At 44.1% G+C, this 26,487-nt stretch overlaps 1 protein-coding gene across 2 annotated transcripts; it reads right to left on the bottom strand.

Moving 5' to 3' along the window:
* Positions 1 to 503: 503 nt before the first annotated feature.
* On the bottom strand, positions 504 to 24,380 carry LOC121626769 (SH3 domain-containing protein 19-like). 2 transcript variants are annotated; one of them, XM_041965439.1, is made up of 17 exons: positions 23,941 to 24,380; positions 16,020 to 16,056; positions 12,261 to 12,301; positions 11,265 to 11,370; positions 10,202 to 10,337; positions 9,590 to 9,746; positions 8,173 to 9,501; positions 6,790 to 6,861; positions 5,354 to 5,615; positions 4,372 to 4,654; positions 4,091 to 4,291; positions 3,851 to 3,909; positions 3,479 to 3,723; positions 3,144 to 3,175; positions 2,838 to 3,045; positions 1,763 to 1,851; positions 504 to 1,603 (listed from the first exon to the last, which is right to left on the bottom strand). In XM_041965439.1, exons 1-17 carry the CDS (start codon positions 24,029 to 24,031, stop codon positions 1,496 to 1,498), a joined length of 3,456 nt encoding a protein of 1,151 aa, XP_041821373.1. In that variant the 5' UTR covers positions 24,032 to 24,380; the 3' UTR covers positions 504 to 1,495. The 2 variants fall into 2 exon arrangements, with proteins under 2 accessions (XP_041821373.1, XP_041821374.1); XM_041965440.1 differs by having other exon boundaries at positions 2,838 to 3,012.
* Positions 24,381 to 26,487: the final 2,107 nt, after the last annotated feature.

Here is a 26,487-nt window from a genome sequence, read left to right as displayed (position 1 = left end):
TCTCCTAGAGACTTCATTCAAACTTTAAAACGTAGATAATTTTGTCGGCTCAAAATGACCCTCGGCACATTTTGATATCTCTTACGGTTTTCGAGCTATGACCATCGAAGGCCGACGGAAGACGCAAACAACTGCGATAAATTTCCCATAAGAAATGAGTGGGGAAATTTCCTCAAATTTCAGCCTTTTTCAATTGTCCACTGCTCGGCCATACTTTGTCCTAGAGACTTCATTCAAACTTTAAAACGTAGATAATTTTGTCGGCTCGAACGCACCCCGTGTCCCTTTCAAAATTTCCCAGGGGGAATTTTCTAGTTCTACAACTACTAGGCCGTTAAGTAAGAGTAAGAAAGCTGTTGTACATGAATTATGAGCATTGTAAGTATTCATAAGAGCTTTATAATGACTAAAGAAAGAGTCAATGTGCTACTAATATGCATGCTAATTAGCAGCTAGTTAATGGTGAGTATGCTTTGCTTTTATAAATAGCTACAGGTACCTACAGTGTCATAAAGGAAACATTCTGACAGTTAATTTTAATTCAACTGACAAAGTCGTAGAGTTTACGTTCTTAAAAGTGACAATTTTTGGCCCTCAGATCACTGAGTCCTACGAGTTAAAAGCATTTAGGAGGGTCAGGCCTCGCACGAGTCGCACAACAACAACACGCCACAGCTGACGCTTCCTGTCAGCTGACGACCGACCGCTCTCACTCCACTTCCTGCCTCGCTCCTAAAAACCCGGCCCAGCGGCCGACCAGCTTAAAGCTCCACATTATTCAGTTTCTATTCGTTAGTTAAAGTGAATCAGTCCTCCTCTCTAAAGTTCAGCCTCTGGTTTTGAGAATCTGTCCTCTGACACATTTTAAAATAAATAAAACCCAAATGATTTCATCTCCCATCATCATTTGACACTAATGCAGGGCTAAAACAGTTGAGCTTTAGGAGCTTCAGGGTCGACTTTTGGAGTCCTCTGGCCGGTCAGGACTGAAGACCAAACAGGATCAGTGAGAGAGGAAAGTCAAGTCCAGTCCAGGTGGGACGTCGAGTCTATCGGAGACCAGAGGAAGGAATCGAGCCGACAGGACGACACTGAGGCGAAAATCAGCGGCGTAATATCAGTTTTGAGGCGTCATTGAGGCAGCACAGGCCCCTCCCCTTCTGGGTGGTCACGGTGAGCACAGCGAGTCCTCAGTTGCCGGGGTGACGTTAGGACAGGGTTGTCGAGCAAAGAGACGATCCAATCACAGCTCAGAGTTTCTCCCAGTTAGCGTCCAATAAAAACGGAGCTGCTTCTGCTTCATTAAAAACGGAAACGTTTTTGGAAAAACACTGAAACACTGGACCAGAATTCACGTTTGTGTCCACGCGAACGCAGCGAACAGGAAACTCTCTGTAGCGGTTTCAGATGGGGGGCGTGACCAGTTCAAAACCAACCAACCCGCTAACAGAGTTATTTTCTAGCTTTTCCTATTGGCTGTTTCAAGATTTCCTCATCAGAGAAGAGAAATGTAGTTTTTAGGCACAATCCCACGCTTCCCGCCCACAACTCCCAGAATCCACTGCTCATCCACAGACTCCACCTGCGTGATGATGTCACCAACCTGCAGGAGGAGGACAGAAGGACAGAAAGACAACAATCTGCTTTAGCTTCATTTCAGGGATAAATTAGAAGCCTGAAATTGATGTTTGTCTTCACACACACACACACACACACACACACACACGCACACACACACACACACGCACACACACACACACACCTTTAGCGTGAGTTCATCCTCGCTCTCTGCTGTGAAGTCAAACTTGGCCATGCCTTTAACCGCTGACTGCTGGTCTGCCATTGGCTGAGCTGGAAACAGGAAGAGGAAGTTGTGGTTAGAGACCTCAGCAGCCACACACACACACACACACACAAAATCAGAGAAAGGTCAATTAGGTTTGTTTACTTTTTCAGATCCCATAAGCTTCTCTTATTGCTGCTGTGTCTCTGTTGTGTGTCTGTCTTTGTTGTGTGTCTCTGCAGTGTGTCTCTGCTGTGTGTGTGTCTCTGCTGTGTGTCTCTGTCTTTGTTGTGTGTCTCTGCAGTGTGTGTCTCTGCTGTGTGTGTTTCTGCTGTCTCTGTTGTGTGTCTCTGCCTGTTGTGTGTGTCTCTGCTGTGTGTCTCTCTCTGTTGTGTGTGTCTCTCTCTGTTGTGTGTGTCTCTGCTGTGTGTCTCTGCTGCGTGTGTCTCTGCTGTGTGTGTCTCTGCTGTGTGTGTCTCTGCTGTGTGTGTCTCTGCTGCGTGTGTCTCTGCTGTGTCTCTGCTGTGTGTGTCTCTGTTGTGTGTGTCTCTGCTGTGTCTCTGCTGTGTGTGTCTCTGTTGTGTGTCTCTGCTGTGTGTCTCTGCTGTGTGTTTCTCTCTGCTGTGTGTGTCTCTCTCTGTTGTGTGTGTCTCTGCTGTGTGTGTCTCTGCTGCGTGTGTCTCTGCTGCGTGTGTCTCTGCTGTGTCTCTGTTGTGTGTCTCTGTTGTGTGTCTCTGCTGTGTGTGTGTCTCTGCTGTGTGTGTGTCTCTGCTGTGTCTCTCTCTCTGTTGTGTGTGTCTCTGTTGTGCGTCTCTGCTGTGTGTCTCTGTTGTGTGTCTCTGCTGTGTGTGTGTCTCTGCTGTGTCTCTCTCTCTGCTGTGTGTGTCTCTCTCTGTTGTGTGTGTCTCTGCTGTGTCTCTGCTGTGTGTGTCTCTGTTGTGTGTCTCTGTTGTGTGTCTCTGCTGTGTGTGTGTCTCTGCTGTGTCTGTGTCTCTGCTGTGTCTCTCTCTCTGTTGTGTGTGTCTCTGTTGTGTGTCTCTGCTGTGTGTCGTACCCTGGCAGGACTGTGTGAAGGCAGCAGGGTAGAGCCCCTCCTTCCCCTCCAGTCTTCCTCTCCTCCACTCAGCATCGATGTGCTCAATCACGTGGATCAGCGCCCCCTTGTGGAAGGACAGGTCCTCTGCAGTCTGACCAGGGAAGTCAAACAGAGCCACAGCCCACTCCTTCGCCTGCACACGCACAGACGGACATACGACCTGAAACTGAGGGAGCGTCTAACTGCAACACTACTGTCTGATGTCTGAGTGCAACAGTAAGACCAAACACACACACACACACACACTTAGACACACACTCTCACCTCTGAGTCCGGGTCCTGCGAGGTCTTTGGTGCTGTTGAGGACAAAAAAAATACTATTAGATTTAAATCTAAAGATGAGAAAAACAATGTAAAACAATAATAAATCTACTTCAACTGCTTTCAGTGGATGTATGCACGGTTTTACTGTATCAGACCATCATCATCAGGGAAGTGACGTGAAGAAGAATGGGTGAAAGCTTTGTGTACGTACGGCAGAGTTAAAGAAGGAAAGGAAATGATCCTTTAGACCTCTTATATCTTTGTTCACTGTAACTTCTGCAGCGCCATGTTTAAAAATCAAATGTAATCCAGGTAAGAAGGACCTCTCGGCTCACCGCTACTTTCTGTCACTGTGGCATCTGTTGGCTTTGGCGTTTCCCCTGGCGACGACGCCGGCCGTGGGGGCGGCTCCACCACCTCGGTGAAGTTCAGGGGGAATATCCCGATTCGCCCGTGGATCTGGCCCCGCCCCCACTCTTGCCCGATGAGCTCGAGGAGGGCGATGACATCACCCTGGGAGAAGGTGAGCTCGTCATCCTCCTCTCCCTCGTAATCAAACAAGGCGACGCACCGAGGGCCGCTGCTCACACACACATCAAGGAACACACACATAATGAAATGCGTGATGAACAAACGTGGCTCTAAAAACAGCCACTGTTTAGTTATAAGTCTGGTGTGTAGTTTAGTGTGTAGTTTGAGTGTCTGACCTGACAGGGGGAGGGTCCGGCTGTTCTTTCAGCTCAGGAGGCTGCACAGGCAGAATGGACTAGACAGCAAAGAAAAACTCATGTCAACATATGTCCTGAAAGATGAAACGTTTTGTGGGAAACACATTCAGTCAAAGGTAGACGAGTTAACGTAAGTCTATTTAGCGGGCTATGAGACCAGGGATGAGTTTCAATACTGATACAACTTGTTTTTTTAGCTTTAGCTTGCTGCTCCAGTACCTGGGAGTCTGATAGGCTGAGGCCCTCCAAGGCAGGTTTTGATTGGCTGTCCTGATCTGGACCAGGCTCAGGTTGGGTGTACAGGTCCAGGAGACACTGTGACGGGTTGATGAGTGGAGTGACAGTGGGCTGACTCTGCCCTTCATCTGATAGATGCTCTGAGGGACTCGGGTCGTCCAGGACGATCAGCACTTCCTGTTTCTGATGACCAATTAAGAAATGACACAACTTACAGTTCAAATCTGTAACAGTATTCTGTGTGTGTGTGTGTGTGTCCATACCACATAGCTGTTATAGAGAGGGTGTCCAGGTTTAGGGCGGGGGGGCAGAGGTGGTCCTCTCTTTGGTGCCCTTTGCGCCTGCATCTGATTGGCTGATACAGAAGAAGTGGTTTGTGAGGGTGAAGACTGACTGGCTGGGGAAACTGAGGGGGCGGGGCTCGGTTTGGAAGGAAGAGTCATCTGGTTGGCCGAGGAAGCAGAGGTGATGGCTGGAGGAGGCGGCCGTCCAGGGGTGGATTTCATTGGTGGAGGACGAAGGGGGAGGAGTTTCACACTTGATGGCCTGGAATGAAAGTTGATTTCCAAAATTATTAAAAATTTAAAACTGATATTTTCTGCCTGTGTAACTCATGTCCCTGACTTGAGAGTTATACGACTCCACAAATTCAGAAACACAAAATTAAGTTCTCCTTTATTCTTCTCTAAACAGAAATTGGCAGATCATAACTTACACTTCCTGGATGTGAGTGTTTGGGAGTCAAAGAACAAATTTAACTGAACTTGGGCTGCAAAACCTGCTGAATAAAAGAGGGCTGCGCACACAGATATGGTTTGTGGATGTGAGACCACAGCTGCACTCAACAATGAAAATAATGGCAGTCAACCAAGGCGTGTTTTGTAACAAGGAACACTATAATGTCTCAATAAAAAAAAAAAACTTATTGTAGATTTCACTTGTATCTGAGGTCTCTATGTATCCCTGCTTGTTCTTCTTAATTACCATCAACAAACTTTTGGAATAATCACACTCAGAAACAGGAACTATCACAGCAGTGTAACCCAAAATACAGACAGAGCTCATTCTCGTCGTCAAAAACTGAGATTAAATCTGATACTGAGCAGCATAATTCCAATTTAATTAAGGCATTAAGGCAGTCTCACTTGTAGGGGACAGTGGAGTCATATTTCACGGTTCATGCCCCTCCTGGATTATCACTGTGGATCATTCAGAGAATTCAGACTCACTAATTCTCTGTCTTACCGTGGAGGGAGTGGAGGCTCTGAGGAGCTCGGGTTTGCAGGGCAGGTAGTTTCTGGTTTGGTCTGGATCACAGGGGCTTTCCTCAGGGCTGGAGCTGGAGCTGGGGCTGGAGCTGGGGCTGGAGCTGAGGGTTTTAGAACTGGGGTTGGCCCTGAAGGTTTGGGGGCTGTGGCCGGGGCAGCAGTTGTAGGTTTGGGTGGGACTGGGTTTGGATCAGGAGGCTTTGGTGAGCCTCCAGTGGGTTTGGGGGCCAGATTTGGAGCTGGAGGGGGAGAGCAGATAACTACATTATTCATAGAAGACATTCACACATTCAAACTACTCATTATTCACACAGTTAGGAGCATTTTAATGTAGGAATTATGAAAAAGCAGAGGTGATAAAATGCTGAAAATTCACTCAAGAATCAGCAACCAGTTAGCATTTAGGCTAACAGAAGCACCTCTGTGTTTGTGTACAGTGAGAGTGCATTCAGCTGCAGGCACACAGCGAACAAAGACGCGTTCAGAGGGTAACGGGGTCATCCCGACTGAAAAAATGGTTGGACTAAATCAAACGTTTGGAGATGAGGAAACACACTCCAGGGCCTTTATCTCGGCTAACACTCTAAAATGCTTTTGTCTTTTTCCTCAGTTTAGCTTTTTAACACCACAAGGGGAAACAGCACACACAGATCTAATAACTAAGATGGAGTACTGACAAACTGATGACCTACTTTTGTTCAAAGACTCCATCCTGTTTTCCTTTTGGGTATAATCCAAAGGTAGCTATGACACAGACGGCATACAAGTTTTTGCAGGATCACATTGTTTACTAGCAGCCTGGTTGCAAATGTTCTCTGGCTGATATTACAGCTGTTACACAACTGAGTGTACAGACTGGATTAGAGGCTGTGAAGCATATAAACCAGGAGAAAACACGGTGAACCACGTTCCTGGTTTACATCAGTTTACAGGTTAATTTAGCAGCCAGTAAAGCGTGGCTAGCTGCATAATGGGAATTCTCTTGGGGATTCTTGACCAATCATATGGCTTGGCTGAGAACACACATGCACACATGCACTCAGCCAGAAACATACAGCTGGCAGCACACACACACACAACTCTGACACATCAAGCACACACAGCGCTAACAACAGTGAGAGCTCTTCTCTTCTCACACAATCACAGCTTTTTTCTTTCACATGGTTTGGGTTGAATAATGCAACCCCCCCTCTTTCTGTCAGACACACACACACACACACACACACACACACACACACACACACACACACACACACACACACACACAATGTAAAGTCTCTCCACATGTTTGCATATTTCTGCAACATAATGAGCAAACAGGATTTGTGTCTCTAAGATCTCAAATAGTCCATTGTACTAAAGCTACATCCAGCTTATACACTCACACACACACACACACACACACACTCTTACCGCTGGCTCTGCGTGGTGAGGTCAGTGCCGCTGGCTTGGTCGGGACGCCTGGACGACAACTTCCTGCTTTCACTGAAACATCAACAAAAATCAGAAGGAATATTACCGGTGCCGCATCACATCCACACCCCGTTCACACCTTAAAATACAATCTGTGTCCAAATACGTGATCTGGATGATAAACGATCTGCTGCCTTTGCATCCACACCCGGCGTTTTTAATTTGTTCTTGTTTCCCTCATTGAGATCAGATCTCTGCCTTCCAGGGCAAAACCTGCAGTGAGTAATCTGAGGTGGCAGCAGCTCAACACCAGACTCCCTTGAAAAATTGCGAGTTTTGTGAGTGGTGAGTTAGTGGAAACTTTGTGAAAGGCTGTCTACAGCAAACAACTTATTTGGCTACATTGAGTTAGCTGCAGTCAACCTGTCGGCAGTTTCATGGCACAGAATAGATGTAGAATTAGTAATTAGAGGTGTATCTCGTTCATCTTTCTCTCCCACATGATCAGTCTGATGACAAAATGTGCTTGGAATGAAACACATGGAATTTGGGAAAAAATAACATGCAAAATGAATTTCATAGGGCCCTAAATGTAATGACCTTTAACACATCATGCAACTAACTAAAATTAATTTCACATTTAACATAAATGTTCACATATTCACAGAAACGTAAAATGCTAAAATTAAAAGCAGCACTTTATATTCCTCGGTTAATTGATTCATTCGTCATCATCTGTAATTAAACATCAACGAAAACTCAAAGATATTTAGTTTACTATCATGGAAGACTGAGAAACCAAGCAAATAGACACAAATAAAAGGGGAATCAGAGATGTTTTGGTTCACTTTCGCTTAAAAAATGACAAATTGACTCAGTTGTACCTATGATGGTAGCTTGTTCCATCTGGACTCACAGTCCTGTAAACTAAAAGTCTCTCTCTATTATCAGTAACAGTCAGCTTAAAACCTGCTATTGACTGTGAGTCACTCTGTTTATGACATCACACAAACACACAAACGCACCTCTGTGGGCGGTGAAAGAAGAATGGAAAATAAGGAAGGAAGATAGAAAACGTGAAACTTCCTTTTGTCCTCCGATGTACAGACTGAACAAACAGCTACATAACATCTACTGCAGTGTGGATTCAGCTCCATCACTTTGGGGCTTTGCTGCAATGTCAGAATATTGCAGTCCAAGAAAAAACAAAATTACTGACTCCATCACGGAGATTAAAATCCACTTTCCAGACATCTCTCTGCTTTGGAACAAAATATACACGGTTTGTTTTTGCAGTTCACAGTCACTGCCTGCAGGGGTCAGTAAGGATCAGAGACGACAGACTACATTATAGAAAATGCCTTTACGCAGAACAGCACTCACCAGTTGGGTTCGCAGGGTCGTGCGTCTCATCACTTCCAGCCGGAGTCTCTGTCTGTTGGCCCCCGCTGCTGACCTCCACAGAGGGTCTTGGGGGCATAGTTGGGGTGGTGCGCCCGGCTGCGGTGCTCTTATCCTGGTGTGGAGCTCCTACACTGGCCCTGGGGGCGACTGCAGGTCTGGGTGGAGGTTTGGGGTTTGCCAAGGAGGGAGTCTCACTGACAGAGGGGGTGAGTTTGGGTGGAGGGGGCCTAGGGGCCGGGACAGGGGCAGAAGCAGGGGAAGGGGTACTAGACTGGAGGGTTTCTGGGGCAAACTGCGGTTTGGGTGTTACTGAGGGTTTTTCAGTGCTTTTGCAGGGATGGGGTGCCAAAGCTGGAGCAGATTTCGCAGGACAAGAAGGTGTTGTTTCGGTAGCGGTTTGAGGTTTAGGGTTTTCTGGGGACGGACTCTCAGTTGTTCTCAAAGCCTCAGTGCTACCTGAGTCTGCTGCCTCGGCTGTCAAACCAGCATCTTCCCAGAATACCTTGGTAGATGGTTTGGGGGCATGTGAAAGGTTTTTGGGTTTTGGAGCAACAGTGGGGGGGGCAGATTTGGCCGGTTGCCCCTGGAGACGAGGGCGTGGCCGGGGTTCAGGTCTCTTTGTAGCAACAAAATCTCTGTTGTTACTGTCTCCACAGCTCCCATCGGCCACCTGCTGCTGCTGTTCAAAGGCTTGTATCCTCGCTTTCAGAGTTGCCATGTCCTCCTCGTCCTCTTCCCCGTCTCCCTCCTCACTTTCTGATTGGCTGTGGCCACTGCTGTCGCTGCGGCGATCAGGGAAGCCCCAGTCGTCTGCGCTGAAGGCCTCGAGCAGCTCTTGAAGGTACTTCCCCTGATTCGCTCCCTGGTTTGCGCTGTCAGCTCCTGCACGGGAAGCTAGCGTAGCCAAACCGTCCTCGCGCAGTTTCACCAAAGTCTGAACTTTGACCTCGCTGCTGATTGGCTGTACACTGAGCCTGGAACGGGGACGTGGCCTGGGCCGCTCCAACAGGACGTGAGAGGAAGTGGTAGCAGGAGCTGCCACGTCAACAGCTGCAGAAGACCGATCCCATTGGTCAGTTTGAGCACCGCAGGTTGAGGCCAAAGGTGAGCAAAGTTCAGTGAGCAGGTCACAGCACGGTGCGTGGGCAGCGGTGTGTGTGACCGTCTCAGGGTGTGTGTTTGCTACTGCTCTCTCACTGTCAAGAGAGGTTAGTGTTGATTGGCTGGCAATGATGGTGACATCATCAACATGAGACGGTTTGGGAGGGTAAGGGAGAGGCGGCCGTGGCGGTCTCACCGGTCCTCTCACTGCACACAAACACACGAATGAATTTTAGTCACATATGTAAAACATAAAAGAATACCCTGAAAAATAAACAACTGAGCTTCCTCTCACCCTGTGAGTCTGGGGGATCGGGGGCAGATCCTGGGTCAGTCTGCGTGGCGATTGTTATTGTAGAAGCTGGACGTGATGAGGAAGAGGAGGAGGAAGAGGGTAGAAGACCCTGCTCCTGTGTCTTCTCCCTGATCACCTCCTCATAGGAAGGAGGAGGCTGAGGGGGGGAAGCACAGAAAAAATGTCAAACAGTCTATTCTCTAATCCAGCTTCTGAAATGGGAGGATTGACTGCTTTTATTTGTCAGATCTGTTGGTAAACTGAATATCTTTGGATTTATCTTTGCCCTTTAACTCACTCACAAACTCATAGTCACATTACCCATATCCTCCACAAGGGGGAGCTTTTCAGTCATTGACTGACTACACATGTATGTTTAAGGCTGTCGATGTTGATGTCGCCACCTGCAGGCAGTGAGTTTAATAACGACAGTCTTTTGCTCTGGTAACATTTTCATCCACACCAAAAACTCGGTCTGTGGTCCGTGTTTTCACCAAATTCAATTCAAGTCTGTTTGATGGTTTTTTGGACATCAGGCAAAGAAACAAACAGACTTGAAAAACATCACGTCTGTGTTCACAGTGAAACCTCAACATGAAGAGACAGACATACCTGTATGGACGGAGGGATTGTGGGGCCCCAGATCTGTGCAGCAGGAGGAGGCGGAGGTGGGAATCCTCCAGAAGCTCCAGGAAACCAGGATGTGGAGGCCAGCGGTTCTGCTGACAGGATGGTGATCTCTGGCCGCCTAGCAACAGGTCCCAAAACAGGAAATCATTAACAGAGAAATCCATGTATTCATACACATGACAAAAATGAATGCGATAGCTCGAGACGGACAAACAGATTTCCAGCGAGAAAGTCTGTTTTTTCAGTTAAAAGAGTTTTTTTCCAGCTGGCAAATTACCTGAGGCCAACGGGATGTCTTTACACTGACTGTTTTGTCTGACCAACAGACAAAAACACAAAGAAGTCCAGTTTATAACAATATGAAGTGGAATCTTCAGAACAGAAAAAGTTGACTTCCTGCACTGGAACCCGGGCAGAGTATTTGCATACTCGATTTGCTGACGGCGTGCAGGAATCCAACTTTGGATTTCAATTTTCCTATGCAAATGTCCACTCGTTGTGCACTAGAAAACACTGTGGAAGTAACCCACAGGTGGCTTAATGATTAAAGAATGGTTTCTAAGTGTTTATGCTGGTTCAGATCCAAGCACAGGCCAAGGGTGTGTGTGTGAAGCGGGGAGGAAGTGGGTTTTAACCGCTCCTCACAGTGAATCCAGTAAATTCCTTACATAAAGCTTATTTACTGTAAACACAAATGGTCACATGCTCGCTTGTTGACTAAAAATATTCTATTTTCCTGACTTGACAAATTGATTAAAGAGCATCAACATAAAAATGTTGGACGGAGCAAACGGTTTCTCCCAAAGTCTCTAACTGCTCGTGGCCATCTCAGCAATTTTACACTTCTGAACGACTGAAGATGTTGTTTAAAGACTATCTGTGAGGTTATATACAAAAGGGAAGAGACAAGAAAATGCTGTAATATTTAATGAGCTTTACATGAACCCATATGGACAGCAGAATTCAATTTGATCAATCAGGAACCTGTATTGCTGCTCACTGGTTTGGCCTCATAAAACAGTTATATTTATAAGCAGTGTCTTACCTCCTGTCCCTGTCTCTGTCTCTGTCTCTGTCCCTGTCCCTGTCTCGCTCTCTGTCCCGCTCTCTGTCTCGGGACGACTCAGAGAGAGATGTCGACCTGGTGGAGGCTGACAGACAGAAAACAGCAAAGACTCAAAAACTCATGCCGTCAGACTGTGAATGACTGTTCAGCTGCTGTTAGCATGAACTTTATCAAACATTCACTGAACTGACGGTCTGTGCAGGGGCAGGTGGCTGCACAATAAATATAAACTAGAAAATGCATATATTTAACTTCCGATGGGTCCATCAGTATAAAAGCATGCTGTGTAGCCAAACTTTATTCAAACCAACAGAGCTTTATTTAAAACCGGAGCCAAAATAACAACACTTCACTGTTTTAAAGTTATTTAAGGGAATCTAAAGGACTAAGCAGGGTGCAAGCGGTTAAACAGCAGACTGTGGTGACAGTCCAGTCCAGGGAGTTGCTGCCTTCCTTGCCATACTGGATTTTATTACCCCACAAAAGGTCAAAATGCATATTTTCCATTTTTAAAATCCACACTTTTCCAGGCCACAATTCAAACGGACTTCAGATTTCTGCAAAGCTCTGTTAGACGGATTAGCATCTTTCTCCTGCTCGTACAGACATACAGATAAAACAATCCTAGCACCACTAACTAAATCAAACTGTCAGTTTACTGATCAATCAATCGATCTACTATCAATCAGTTTACTTGCATGTCTGTAGGGCACCACTATAGTCTAACCCTCACTTAGCTCCATTCTGCTACACATTCTGAAGGGTTACACGTTGAAAATCATCTTGACAGGGTGTCACTCACATTATTTCTTTCTGATTTTCCAATAAGTTTCCAGTGATCAAAGTGATTTTAGGCTGCAGGGCTGCTTGTTCAGACTTCTGTGTACTTTATACACACACTGCACTAAAATCACTTCAGACACAAAACACACAAAGAAGAAGCAGAGGATGAGGAGGTCGAGGATGAATACTCACTTCTCTTGATGGCTGCTCTGATGGATGAGAGAGGACCCTGGCTGCAGAGAGAAGGGGGGGGACGGAAAGCATGAGTCACATTATTTCACCTCTGTTGTCTCCCCCTCCCCCTCCCCCTCTGTAAATCTCTCTCTCTTCCAGTGACAAACATAGCTCGGTCGTCCCACCCAGCCCTCAGAACTCTTTCTCTGGTTAAGTTCTATTTTTAACGTTTCCTTTCTCTGGAGCGCCGCTTCGCTTCGTATTCAGACAGCTGACGGTTCAATGCCTTGCTCCAGGGTACCTAAGCACCTGGTGATAAGTCAGGGGAGGACAACAGCTCGGCTCTCAGTTTAAAAACATAAAATCTTTTGTCTTCAGTGCAGGAAGGAGGTTAAAGGTTACAGACCCCAGATCGATTCTTCAGTTATCACTACGGGTTTGTTTTTCACATGTCATCTATTCATATGAGTGCATATAAGCTGAGGTCTGTATGAAATGTATGGACGCATCAGTGTTTTTAAAGCCTGGAAGATACAAACCCTGTGACAACAATGTTCTCCCCCGGGACAATACAGTGTACCTATCAATCACTAGCCAGGTTTCCATTGGCACCATTTCCTCAAGATAAACAGTTAGTGGTAGCGATTCTCCAGGCATTTACGTGTGAAGTGTGTTATGTGTTCTGCGTTAATGAGAGGAACTAAACCGTCTCGCCGTCGCTCTGCACAAATGTGATGTTTTTGCCTGCAGTCATTTTTCATCTTTTCACAGGACGTTTCAGTCACACGCTTCATGTGCGTCATCATTCATTCTCAAGTCTGTTTCCACTGCACTTTGTCTCATTTTGCTTTCATCGATTTCCACGTCAGCCAAGGGACAAGCTTTTTTAGATGCTTTGAGAGTTTTTTTTATGCGCAAATTGAAAATGCACATAAAACAAGTGGATGGAAACACGCCTACTGACACCTCGTCCACAGGGATGTTTGGCAAACATTGTTTTGATCCTGCTACTTTAACTTTTTTGATATTTCACATTCATCAGAGTGCATATGATGCAGGTCAGAGCATCACTTCTGCAGCTGCAGTGATTCCTCCACCCTCAGTATGTACAGAGCGGACGCCTTCCGCCACATCTGCTGCAGACAGGTGTGCCCCAGACCAGTGCTGGAAGCTGTACTGGACCACACCCCGAGAAAACATCCACTTCACCAAATCTAGCTGAACTCTCGAGGCAGCCTCAGCAAAACCCTCCACTTTGTTTTTGAGTGAATCTGCTCTAAAACACTAAGCAAAAGCTCCTGAAAAAGGCCACTGCATGTTTAAAAAGGCTGGTAAAAGAGTGACACAGTGTTTAACCTCCCAGTAGAGACACTGTGATGGTTATAGACATCTGCCCGACAGAAGTCTAGAGCCACTGAGGGATATTATCGTGACAGACATAAAGGACTCCAGTTCAGAAAACCGAGTTGATGCCTGGTGGCTGGTCGGGCAAAAACAGAGAGGATTTCTGACTCTGTTGACGTGTCCTGAACGCCACATCGTAGAGGCCTTTAATAAGCTGACCATGTCAATGCTACGTGTCCTAAAAGAAAAAGGTATGTTGTCACAGAGTCACCAGAGTACTTTCTTTAATCAGTTTCTCCCTTTGTGAGATATTAAATGTTGTTTTTCGCTCTTAAAAGCAAAGCATCTGCTGAGAGTACATTCAGTTAAATTCCAAGACATAGAGATTTTGGAAATTTCCCCTCACTGGGAGTGTTTATCAAATTCCCAGACTTCACCTATCTGCAGCCCAAACTGTCATGAGGAGCCTAAAATTGAGCCAAAGTTTGTCTTATTGAACGAGTTGTTGCCAGGCAGAATCAACAGAACCAGACTCACCCAGACGACAGAAGGAGGTCAGACGTTTTAGACTTTCTGCATGTCGTTCTCTCGCTCTGTCTTTTTAATGGTCTTTCAGTCTGTTCTGTCTCTTTGTCTTTGTCTCTGACCGTCTCTCTTGCTCTTTCTTTCTCTCTGTCTGCCACAGAGCTGCTAACCATGAACAGACAAACATGAGTCACCCCTGACATTGCCCAAACACACACAATTTTAAACAGTGATGGAAAAAAAACCCTCTTATCCTCTTCTTTCAGTTTCGCCCTGTTTTCTGAAAACAGTTGAACAGAAAAAGACACAGTTGTTGTTTGGACCGTCAGAGGTGTAAATTCAACGCGATGCTCATATTTAGGGCTGCAGTTTGTGTTTTTGTGAAGTCGGACTTGGTGAGTGTCTGCTTGGTGAACACTGTCCCTTTGCTGAGGTGGTTTTTCTGAGTTTGGCAAACGTTTAAGCCTTTTCCTTTTTACCCCATTACATCATTTTGGGGTGTGTGTGTCCAGCAGTTCAGGCACAAACTGTAAATCACAACTAGTGAGGGCTTCAGCGTCAGTACACTCAAAGCAAACAAGTGTTTACAATGAACAGCTAGGCTCAAGGTGAGTCAAAAAGCCCGCCATCGCAGAGATCTTTGACTGTGTGACACTTTTTTCTACTTTTGAATGCAAGCAAAGTGATTAATTAAGTTAAAAATGCACAAATAATTAATTTTTTATTGTTTCATGAGGAGGGAAACAGACTCAACACTTTTGTTAGACCTCAAGGATCGCACTTCATCAACGTAAAGACGTCTGTTGTTGTTACCAGGAGAACAGAGAGAAGTGGTCGTGCTCATTGGTTTGTTGGTTTCAGAAAATCAATACATTTTGCACATGCATCACACATATAAAGCGCTATCGGAGGACGTACATAAACATACCTACTGCACAGTTGCTGGGCTGTCAAAGCAAATTCAACCCTTCCTGTGGCTGCTTCAGCTTCTGTCAGCTGGTTATGGCTTTTAATGTGAACCAGCTGCAGGAAGTACTAAGTTACGGTTATTGGAAAAAGCTCAGCTTCACTAGAATTTCACTGAAGTTCAAATGTGGCAGACGTTCACACTTCGCCATTTTTCACAGCTGCCTTTGTCAGCAGATCAGTTTTGAACATGTGTTCTGCCGAAGCTGAAAAAATCCTCAAACCTGCAACACACAGGCTTGACGTGATGAAAAGCCTGATGTGATGATGTGGAAAGCCTTGTGAGGAGGACTGCAAGACACACAAAGGCTGATTGAATTGAATACTTATCTAAACACCACACATGAAGGCCTCCAAAATGATTTCACGGTGATTTTCTGCTTGCTTTTATGCATACTAATGAGCTCAATCTGCTGTTCATGCATGAGGGGCTTTCAAATGTTTCACAACCTTCTTACAGTCACTTTAGTTTCTCTTGTTACATCTCTTGTTGCATCTTTTAAGTGAAATAAACTCAAACTGAGGCTCTGTTTCCCCCGTAAACACACACACACACACACACACAGTCATTAAACTCTGTGACTTCTCCGGCTAGTTGCCATGCCAACCAACCAACAGTCAAAATACTTTCAGGAGTGTGTCAGACCCAGAAACCAAAGGGGAGACACGTAGTCCTGCAGAAAACAGTCCCACACTGGAGTTAAACAGCTGGAAATGTTTCCAGTAGTTTTTGTTTTCTGAAGCTTTAACAGCAGGTTTGAGCGCCATCAGAACCACAGATTTACTGAGCAAAACTACTTCAAACAGATCAGGGCTTTCTGAATCACCGGGACTCAACATCAAACGCACCTCCTTGGACAAAACTATCTCTATCGCTGCTTTAAATGCACACTTCCTGGTAGAAAACCGCCAGGTGAGACGAAGAGCAGCGAAGTCTCTTACCTGTGACGATGCTCTGGCTTACGCCTGTCAGGACGACCTGTGAAGAGAGAGAGAGAGAGAGAGAGAGACTGTCACTGACAGGCCGGGACATCCAAACTCATTTCTTTGACGACTGACTGAAATGTGTCCGTACCATCGAGCATCACACAGTGTCAAGAATGGAAACTGAGAGTTAAATGCTCAGATTTCTAACTTATTCTTCAATCACATCTCTAATTTTGTAATTTAGGACTATATTTCATCTTAGCAGGTCCACCCCCTGCCATCAAACAGATTAAAAGAAAACACACAGAGGTGGTGACACTGATTAAAAACTGCTTTTCAGGATCAGATCAGAATGCAGATGAGTCCAGACCATCTGAAGTCTCTAACCTGCTTCCTGTGGTCTCTCCGCTGATTAATACTGTGGATTTAGTTTTTGTGTATATGTACACTTGTGCTTATAGAGTTCGTGTGGGTGTTTGCAGACACTTCAGGTATTGTCTATTCATTCAGGCCTCCTTGCAGGTCATGTGAGCACACCCAGCTGACGAGTTCATGTGAGCCTCTGAACTCCCCTCTCTCTCCTGATTGGCCATCGCCGTTTGTCTGACTGTCTTTATCCCTTGAGAATTATATGGCGTGTCAGTTGTGCCGACAAATGTTCAGATTTTTCTCATGTTTTTTTCGCTTATGCCACCCTTTGCACATTGCACATTTTTTGTCCTTTTTCCATGAAATGGGGACATTATCTAACACTGACACAGAGAGCAATTTGGCATATTTGGTTAAATAAAAACATTAAGGTTAAAACATGTTAATATTCCCCAAACTATGTTACTGGAAGTCATTTTTGGTGCCATATCTCAAGTGCTGTATTGGCTGCAGCACCAATAAGCAAAAATGTCCTAATGACACCCAACCCTGGTGATCCAGCATCAAGAGAGATAAAATCTTTGTTGTTTTATCCCAAAGAGCAAATCCGTTCCTTACATGTTGTAAAACTGACACACTGTCAAAATGCATGCAGTCATTGACAAAGCACTGAAAAATGATCCTCTACTGCACAGGAAGTGATGCATTTTATATTTCCACCTTCTAACGCACACAGAAGGAGAAGAACAGAAAACAGCGCCACCTACAGAGACTACATCAAAAGGAAATCCAAGGAAGAGGACGTCAACGTTCCCGTCCACAATGAGGTGATCTTTGGACGGTGCAGCTCAGAGACACCACAGTGATGAGCACTGGGCAACAGTAATGAAGACAAAAGTAGAAAATGAAGAAGACCTTGTGGATGAACCTTCTGTCATCACTTTTTAAGCAGAACAAATACAAGAGAAAGCAACAGAAAGGTAAAAGAAAGAAAAGGTAGCTTCTCTCTCTGACATACATCTGGACTGCTTTTCTGCATGTGTGTGCATTTTCCTTATTTCCTACCTCCTTTCCTCTGATAATCAGGTCAGCCTGGCCCCCTGCTGTGTCCACGGAAACTTAACGTTGACGTGTTTGTACAATAATCTGCAAAGACCAAACTTATTTTTCCTTCCTGTCCTGCTATTACAAACTAAAAATGTCTCTTTTCTCTGTTCTGTCTTCTTCTTCTCCTCTTCCCCCAACTCTCTCTCTGCCTCTAAAACTCTTAACTGGACCGCCCGTCCGTTCTGGCTAGCTTCCTGATTGGCAGAGAGCATCCAGGAAGTGGGGCTGTGACTGGTTGCTGTGGGATTCTGCTGCAGTCATCAGGAGTTTTAACACTTCCAGATGTTTGTCCTGCAGCAGGCCGGCAGGAGCTTTGTGCTGGAGCTGCGTTCAAACACGCAGATGCACACCACAGCAACTGTTCCTCAGCACTCATCATCGGTCGGGTTTCTAGTCTGGGACCGAGAGGTCACAGGTAACGAATCAGAGATTGAAGATTGGAGCTAGGAGGGAATTCATGTTTAGCTCGAGGAAAGTCACCATCGTGAAGACAAGAGGCTTCATTCCCTTAAAGCTGCTAATAAAATACTTTCCTTTAACAATGGCTCAAATGAGTACATGTATGTGAAAGGTGCTGCTTGCATTCATGAACCCACTGAGAATTATCACCAGCAGTTGCCATCAACTCAACGAAACGCATCATTCAGCTCATTGTTCTGGTTTTACGGCCCACAACTTCACTGTTTTGGTTCACTCATCAAACTCATCTCCAGACTCAGCCAGCTGTTTTCAATGAAACGCTTGCTAAGCACCAAACTGCAGACAGGCAGCTTTTAAAAGCCAGATATTTTTCTCAGGAGTTGGTGAAGAACAAACCAGAGCTAAAACAAGAGCAAATATTGGACTTAAACCCAAGGTCATATCATCTAATTGACATCACTTCATCACCTAAAGATATTGAGTTTACTGTCACATACACAAAGGAAAGTGGCAAATCCTCATAATCAAAAAGCTGAAACCAGAGAATATTTGAACCAGAGACGTTTGTTATCTAATGACTTAAAGGATAACTTTTGTTTTTTCCAACCTGGACCTTATTTGTAGCATTAAATACGACCATTTACTCCCCCAGACAACTTTGGTGGCATTTGGAGTCGTTTTGAACTCCAAATGCCACTATACTATTTGAGCCTCTATATAACGCATAATCTGCGGCGAAACTCGTTTATATTCCAATATTTAGTTATGATATGCTGGTGCTATTCCCCTCTGAGCCCGTGGTGGCATGTTATCAACATCCGGTGTCTCTAGACAACTACCTCTGACGTGGATGATGTCATTACCGAACGCCGCGCGCTGCGAGCAGCCAGCCACAACACGGCTGACTCTGCGGCGGTCGGCTACGAATACGCAATAACGAACCATAGCTGTGCCAAACTACAGCTAAACTAGCCGACCGCCGGATCGGGGGGAATAGCACCAGCATATCAGAACAAAATATTGGAATATGAACGAGTTTCTGCAGATTATGCGTTATATAGAGGCTGCGCATGGATGCCCCGAGTACTCGCATTATACGGATATACGCGCCGCTCCTCTGGGGCTAATTTCTTCAAAATGACTCCAAATGCCACCAAAGTTGTCTGGGGGAGTAAATGGTCGTATTTAATGCTACAAATAAGGTCCAGGTTGTAAAAAACGAAAGTTATCCTTTACATGACAGATTATCAAAAGTCGATGGACTTATCATTCAACCGACTTACTCAAGCTTTAGTTCTAAACACCACTTCAAATAAACGCTAATGCTGCTTCTCCTGGATGTGTAAATGAGAAACAGTTTGCCAGCAAGTTAGCCACAACAAGCTAAAAGCTGTTGTTGGTAACATTGGAGAAACCATCAAGAGCACGCTAGATTTCGGTACGTAGGTAGACAGGAAGGTATGAATTTCAATTTCAACAATTATAACAAAACATTATTATAAAATACATTCCCTACCCTTGCTTTGAATACAGACACACATATACTACATAGATACTTTTAATTAATCAATCAATCCCAGTGACTCTCAGTCATGATCATAATGTCACTGCTGTACATTTTACATTTCAAGCTGCACACCGCTGGACACAAATTCTGCTGCCAGTATGGCCGCTGCAGGGAAACATTCATTGATGAAAGATGGAACACTCACTTGATATTTATCATCCAAATCTGTGTGGAGACAAAGTGGGTCACTGTGGTGGGAATGTCTCAAAACCTTTTGAAGCAGTCTGGATTGCCTAATAAAATCTATCAGTGGATGACGTTCACCTCCAGCTATGTCAAAAAGTCAACTAGTTCCAACATCTTTCCTCTTGTTTGTCAAGCTGAGAGTACTGATATATTCACTTTGGTTGATTATTGTCTAATACAGGCCATTGTGATTAAGCTGCGTGTCTCAGAGCTCAGGGGAGGCTGAAAACAAACCCTGTGGAAACAACAAACTTCAGATGCCACAAAAATTAATCACAGATTGCATTTAAATCCACAGAGAGACCCAAACCACAGCGCTGGAATGCTGCACACAAACACAACTGCTTTCCAGTGTGTGAGCTAACGCTGTGACGTCGTCTCACCAGCTTGGTTTCCAAATGTTTACGTGATTTCAGGAAAAGTTCCTGCAACTGTTTGTGCAGCTCTTGTGACACAAAAATCTTTCCTCAAGGAAAAAAATATAACTATCAGCTGAAAAACCGTATCTGAAAGACATTCGATGAAAACTCAGCAACCACAGCTCGTCACATGGCTCAGTTTCATCACACTGAGCCATGAATCTGAGACTCTGAGCAACACACGCTCCCAGATCTGTGTGTTTTTACCATGTTTAAGCCTCTTTCCCACTTGTATGAGCATTAGTTGATGATTTAACAGCACTGACGGGTGGATGTCTTTGTCGTTGGACCGCAGTAAATATGGCTGACATTTCAGGTGTTTGGACACTGAGGAGGCCAATTTTATTTCCTATTTAATGTGACATTTTACAACTTCAAGTGTTTAAAAATACAATGAGGAAGTTTCCATTTTTATAATTATTATGCTTGTCTTGCTGTGGTGTTTCTTTAGTGCACTTCTCTATCAGAATACCTGTCATCAAATTCTAACTTCCTATTTCTTCTTCTGCTGTTTATTAAAAACAACTTGAAATGAAAAATGTCATCACTTTCCTTTCATACAGTGGAGGTGAAGTCAGCTAAGAGCGGGTGGTAAGGACAAAATCCTCTGTCATGATATATGGAATTTTATATCAGTCAAAGCAACATCAAGCATAACAGCAAATTTTATGGAAATTCAATCAAGGAACTTTTTTTGGGGAATTGAATCAGGAACATTTCTCTATGACTGTTGATCACTGGGTGAACAGAACAACTTGAAACTTTCTACAGATAAAATAACTGGATGGGACATCCTGTTTTTAGCTAAAGCAATTAATTAAAAAGGCCCGTCAAGCTGTGTTGAAATGATTCGTAGAAGAAAAGCAAACCGTTTTGGCAATCACTATCAAGCAAAAATGTCATTTCCTCACATGTGAGAATTTGCTCTTGTTGTTGTTTATCACTGTAAACCCATCAGAGATTCGTCTCAGATGGTTTTTCAATCCAGACAGGGAGCCATTAAAGGATAACTTTGTAGCATTAAATACGACCATGTACTCACCCAGACAACTTTGGTGGCATTTGGAGTCGTTTTGAAGAAATTAGCCCCAGAGGAGCGGCGCGTATATCCGTATAATGCGAGTACTCGGGGCATCCATGCGCAGCCTCTATATAACGCATAATCTGCAGCGAAACTCGTTCATATTCCAATATTTAGTTATGATATGCTGGTGCTATTCCCCTCTGAGCCTGTGGTGGCATGTTATCAACATCCGGCGTCTCTAGACAACTACCTCTGACGTGGATGATGTCATTACCGAACGCCGGGCGCTGCGAGCAGCCAGCCACAACACGGCTGACTCTGCGGCGGTCAGCTACGAATACGCAATAACGAACCATAGCTGTGCCAAACTACAGCTAAACTAGCCGACCGCCGGCTCAGAGGGGAATAGCACCAGCATATCAGAACTAAATATTGGAATATGAACGAGTTTCTGCAGATTATGCGTTATATAGAGGCTGCGCATGGATGCCCCGAGTACTCGCATTATACGGATATACGCGCCGCTCCTCTGGGGCTAATTTCTTCAAAAAGACTCCAAATGCCACCAAAGTTGTCTGGGTGAGTAAATGGTCGTATTTAATGCTACAAATAAGGTCCAGGTTGTAAAAAACCAAAGTTATCCTTTAACTCAAACTTATCGATGACTGCACAAACCCGTCAAGAAGTCTGTTCATGTTTGGTTTAATGTCCTCTGCTACCTTGTGTTTGTAGAGTGTTTTTAGTATTTTTTTAACTTAAACTTTTCATAATGAATTATTATTCTCATCATTATCATAAAGTCCTCCTCACTGATTCACAGCATAGAACACTAGAGCTGAACAACATGCAAAACAAATCAGATTGTGATTCTTTTGACAAATATTCTGATTGCAATATCATGTCATGAATTTAGATGAATGGTGATTTTTGCATTTAATTTTCAGTGAAAATGTGATTTGCTGAGGTCTGCAGCTAACAAGCGTGTTCCTTTACATCTGGAGAATATGACTTTTAGGTCGCGGCATGTCTGTGGCAACACAAAGCTTCATTTTTAATGCTATGTTTGGGCACATTTAACCTCTGGGCCTCTTGCTCAGCCCTTGCCGGCACTAACTGGCACTTTGTTATATATCGGGCAGCTTTAGTAGCTACCACTAAAGAATGTAGTGTTTGTAGCTTCTCAGCCAACAACAGATAGGCAGATCTAAACTAAATCTTAGTTATTTATACTTGAAGTTACTTGCAAATGATGGAGGATTTGAGATTTCAGACTTCTTAAGTTGATTCAGTAGAGGATTTGGATTCAATAAAATGTTATCAAACCCTAATACTGTATATTATCACATTGCCCAACATCAACTGAAACTAAATGTAATCAAGATAAAACAGGTTTGTGTATGTCATGTGCCTGTCTCTCGTTTCAGAGCTGCTATTTACTGAACACACTGCAAAGTCTGTCGACACCGTACATGACTTCCTGTCCTGAAGGCCGAACCTCTATCCTGTTTTGCTGCCATGTAAATCCTACTGCAGCCCACTTATATGAGGATTTAAAACAAATAATGTCAAAAGCAACACTTCAGGTTATCCTCCTCTTTCACTTTCAAGACTCGCCTGAGCGCTCGGGTGGTATCGCGTCGCGGTATCACTTCAAAAGCTGCTCAGACTCAAGCTGTAATTTTCCCAAAGATGTGCCCGGGCCTCGCCACAGCGCTGAGGTGAGGGCATCACCTGAAAGGCTTCTGTGGGATTATGCACTCGTGTTTGCCCTGAGGTGTTAAATTATAAGTGTTTCTGTGAATAAGACGCACAGAGAAAGACGAAGAGAAAGGGACAGAGAGGAAGAGCGAGAGACAAAGGGGGATACTTGTGGATTAAACTAATGGCTGAAGTCTTGGCACAGGCCTGCACCATTACAGTCAACTGGGATTGTGGGTATTTATGGCTGCATGAGTAAACTTTGACCCAAATGATGACATGCTCACATGTTGATACAGGAATTTATGGCTTTCGGCTCAGGCAGGTTACACCCACACTGATACAGCACACTTTGCCAATGATCTGAGTCTTTTATTGGTTGTTTCAGGACACATCCATGTGTCTCTGTGTGTAAAGCAGTTAACAAGATAAACTTCCCCTTCTCTATTCAAAATCGTCAATCGTCGATCAATGATTGGAGCCACAACTAATGAAATTCACAATTTGTCAAACCCCAAACAGACATATTCAAACTGCTTGTTTTGGGTCCAAACCCTGGAGATATTTAGTTTAATATCACAAAGGTAAAATAACATTTGAGAAGCTGGAACCAGTGACTTAATGGCAGCTTCGCAAAACTTTAGAAGCAAGATGCAAACTTTTTTCTTGCACATTTAACTCAGTCCAGACTGCACATGTTGCACACTTTGGAACAGCTTGATTTGCGTGTCAAACCAGCAGGTTACTGGTGTTTTTAAGCCAAGCCCAGTACGACATATACATCCGAGCAAATAGTTATATCAGTCCTATGAGAGATTTTACAGGGAGACTACAAATAGTCTAGTCAAGTGGAAGACTGTGAAGAGTATCGAGGATCACATAGAAGCTAAAAGCACAAGGAGATACAGGATAAACACCGCGGTCTGACCTGCTGTCAGGTGTTTTCAGCTTCTCGTTAGAAATGTGTAGACCACCTCGCTGATATCTGGCCATCTATCGCCTCAGCTGAGGGTTTGTATCTCCAGTTTAAGATAGCCTTATGACCTGTGACAGTTTATTTTCCCCTCAGGGATCAATACATTGAATCGATATCAGGTGGAATCACTGTGAAACAGACGAGATAAGAGGAGACGCTCGCTGTTTTACCTCCGGAGCTGTTCGGCTGTCGTCGGACCACTTGTTCCCGGGTGTCCCTCATTATGTTTTCCTCCTCTTCTTCGGACCGTGCTTCGGCCATTTCTCCTCCGTCCGTCCCGCTTTCTCTCCTTCTTTACCCTTTCTTTTCCTTCTCCCGTGCGTCTGGGGAAACTGGAGCTGGGTCAAAACACAGACGCCGGCGGCACCAGCATTATTCCTCGTCCTGTTTTGTCGTCGCTAACATCCACCACAACAACTCGGGACAAGTTCACCTAAACACCGTCAACTTTCTAGCCCGAAACGCCTTCCCGGGTTAGCTAAACAGTTCGGCTCGGTGTTCAGCAGCTTCTGCCGCGTCAAACTGTCTAAATCCTGCTGTTATTTCAGGACAATAACTGTCGCTGTGTTGGGTTTCGGTTGAAGACTTACTCCGGGCTCCCCTGTCTCCCTCCCCGGGTCGCGAGCTCTACATACACAGCCGCACGCTCTCCGGCTGCGTGACGTCACTAACTGAAAAAAAATGCATGGAGACGAGAAAAAAAATGGAGGACAAAACAGTTAGCTTACAGGTGGCTAACAAAACCTACATGAGCTATTGCATTAAACAGCGGTGGAAGAATTAATCAGATCATTCGGTTTAGTAAAAGCAGCAATGCCACAGTGTAAAAATACTCTATTACAATAACTTGAGTGCTTGAGTTTAAGTACTTTAAGTCTGCATAACAGAATTGAAGTATCCAAAGTGAAAATACTCAGAATGCAGAATGGTTTCTTTCAGAGTTAAATTATGGAAGACCCGAGGTGCTGAAAGATGAGTTGTTTTTTTACATTTTATGTGCTCAAGAAGAAATATTGTGAAAACGCAGTGCTGGAAGACCTTTAACTTCAGTAAAAACAGTACATAATGTATAAATATTCTGTTTCAAGTAAAGGTCATGCATTCAAAATTGTGCTTGAAGGAAAACACAAAAGTGTTGAAAATATACTTAAAGTGCCAAAAGTTCATGCAGAATGTCTCATTTCAGAGTAATGTACATTAGACTGTTGGATAACATGTATGAACATATTACTTTAATGCTGCACCTGGTATATTTTCAACTATTTACAGCTGGCTAGTTTAATCCGTAAAGATATATAATACTTTTGTGTTTATCATATTTCACTAGCATGGTTAAAAATAAGAAGAAAGGTGTTGCATACACAGCAGGTGGGTAGCAGGTAGGAATGTAAACAGGTATCAACAGGTCTAGACTGGCTGCAGTTGTTGACATTGAAGCTAATGTGTTTTCTGCTGTGACATCAGTCAGGAAACGTGTTCTCAGTTTCAAGTCCAGAGTCAAAATGTGCCAAAATCAGATACACTGAGCCTGCTTTATTTCCAGTAATATAACTACATTTATATAACATGTAGAAACAAGATGAGGAGTGTTGACGTGGGCGTTCACACACCATCTCATTGACGTCTGTAGACCATCACATCTTTTTAAAGAAAGTTGTCAAGCTTTGAATTATGAATGTTTCCTGTACGGCATACATTGACTCTCAATGAAAAATGCACAAAAAATGAGTTTGTGCTGAATAAAACAAAAACCATCCGTGTCAGGTAAGGACAAATTGATGAAAAATTGACCAAAGTGAACCTGGACTTCAGAGGCTACAAGTTTGAAGTACTTGTATGTCGATTTTGTGTCTTTTCAAACTTTATTTCCTAATTTTTACTGCATTTATAACCGAAAATTCAATAGTTAAATCACTTGTAGTTTCAATATCTTGCCACTGGAGTGCAGCACTGACACTTCTGTGCAGCCATGACCAGGTTGCTGTGGAGGAAATGAAACAAAACACCAGCACTGACCTGAAGTGGAACAGGTCTGACTGTGTACTTATACTGACACATAATCAAAAGACTCTAAACAGACCATCAGAAACTTTCATGTACCTACAGAGAAAATGGCCTCAAAATGCAGTTACACATTTTTAAATACACATGTATTTTCCCGCAGATGTGGAATAATGTGAGTCAAGTGCCTAAATGTATTTATTCCACCACTATTATTAGTAAACCACCAGAATCAACATGATCTGCTTCAGCTGAGGTCCTGTTTGAAACCAGATTCATGCTTGGTGGGTTGGCTGGGATCCAGATGACCTGTGCGTATTGTTCTAACAGCAGATTAACAGCTCCTGCTGTCCCACAACACCAGCCGTTAACCTGCGTCTCCACGGTGATTAACGGAGCCTCGTTAACAGAATCACTCAGCAGGGGGGACACAGAGTGAATGTGTGTTCGTGTATTTGTATGTATTGCTTTGTGGGGACGAAATGTTCAAGTTATGCATGAAGGGGACTCACCTCTCAACTCATATATATAGAAATATATGTATAATTAAATCTGTATGATCTTTTTAACAGAAAAAGCAAACTACAAGTACACTGAAATACAGTATTTGAATGAATGTAGTTACTTTCCACCACGGATGTTCATTATATGTATTAGAGTTAAAAATCCTACTTGAAGGATTTAGCCTCAGTTTCATTGTACTGGTATTAAATTGT

Source organism: Chelmon rostratus, chromosome 23, assembly GCF_017976325.1.
Source record: "Chelmon rostratus isolate fCheRos1 chromosome 23, fCheRos1.pri, whole genome shotgun sequence".
Lineage (NCBI taxonomy): Eukaryota > Metazoa > Chordata > Actinopteri > Chaetodontiformes > Chaetodontidae > Chelmon > Chelmon rostratus.
This window is presented reverse-complemented; position numbering and strand designations above follow the sequence as displayed.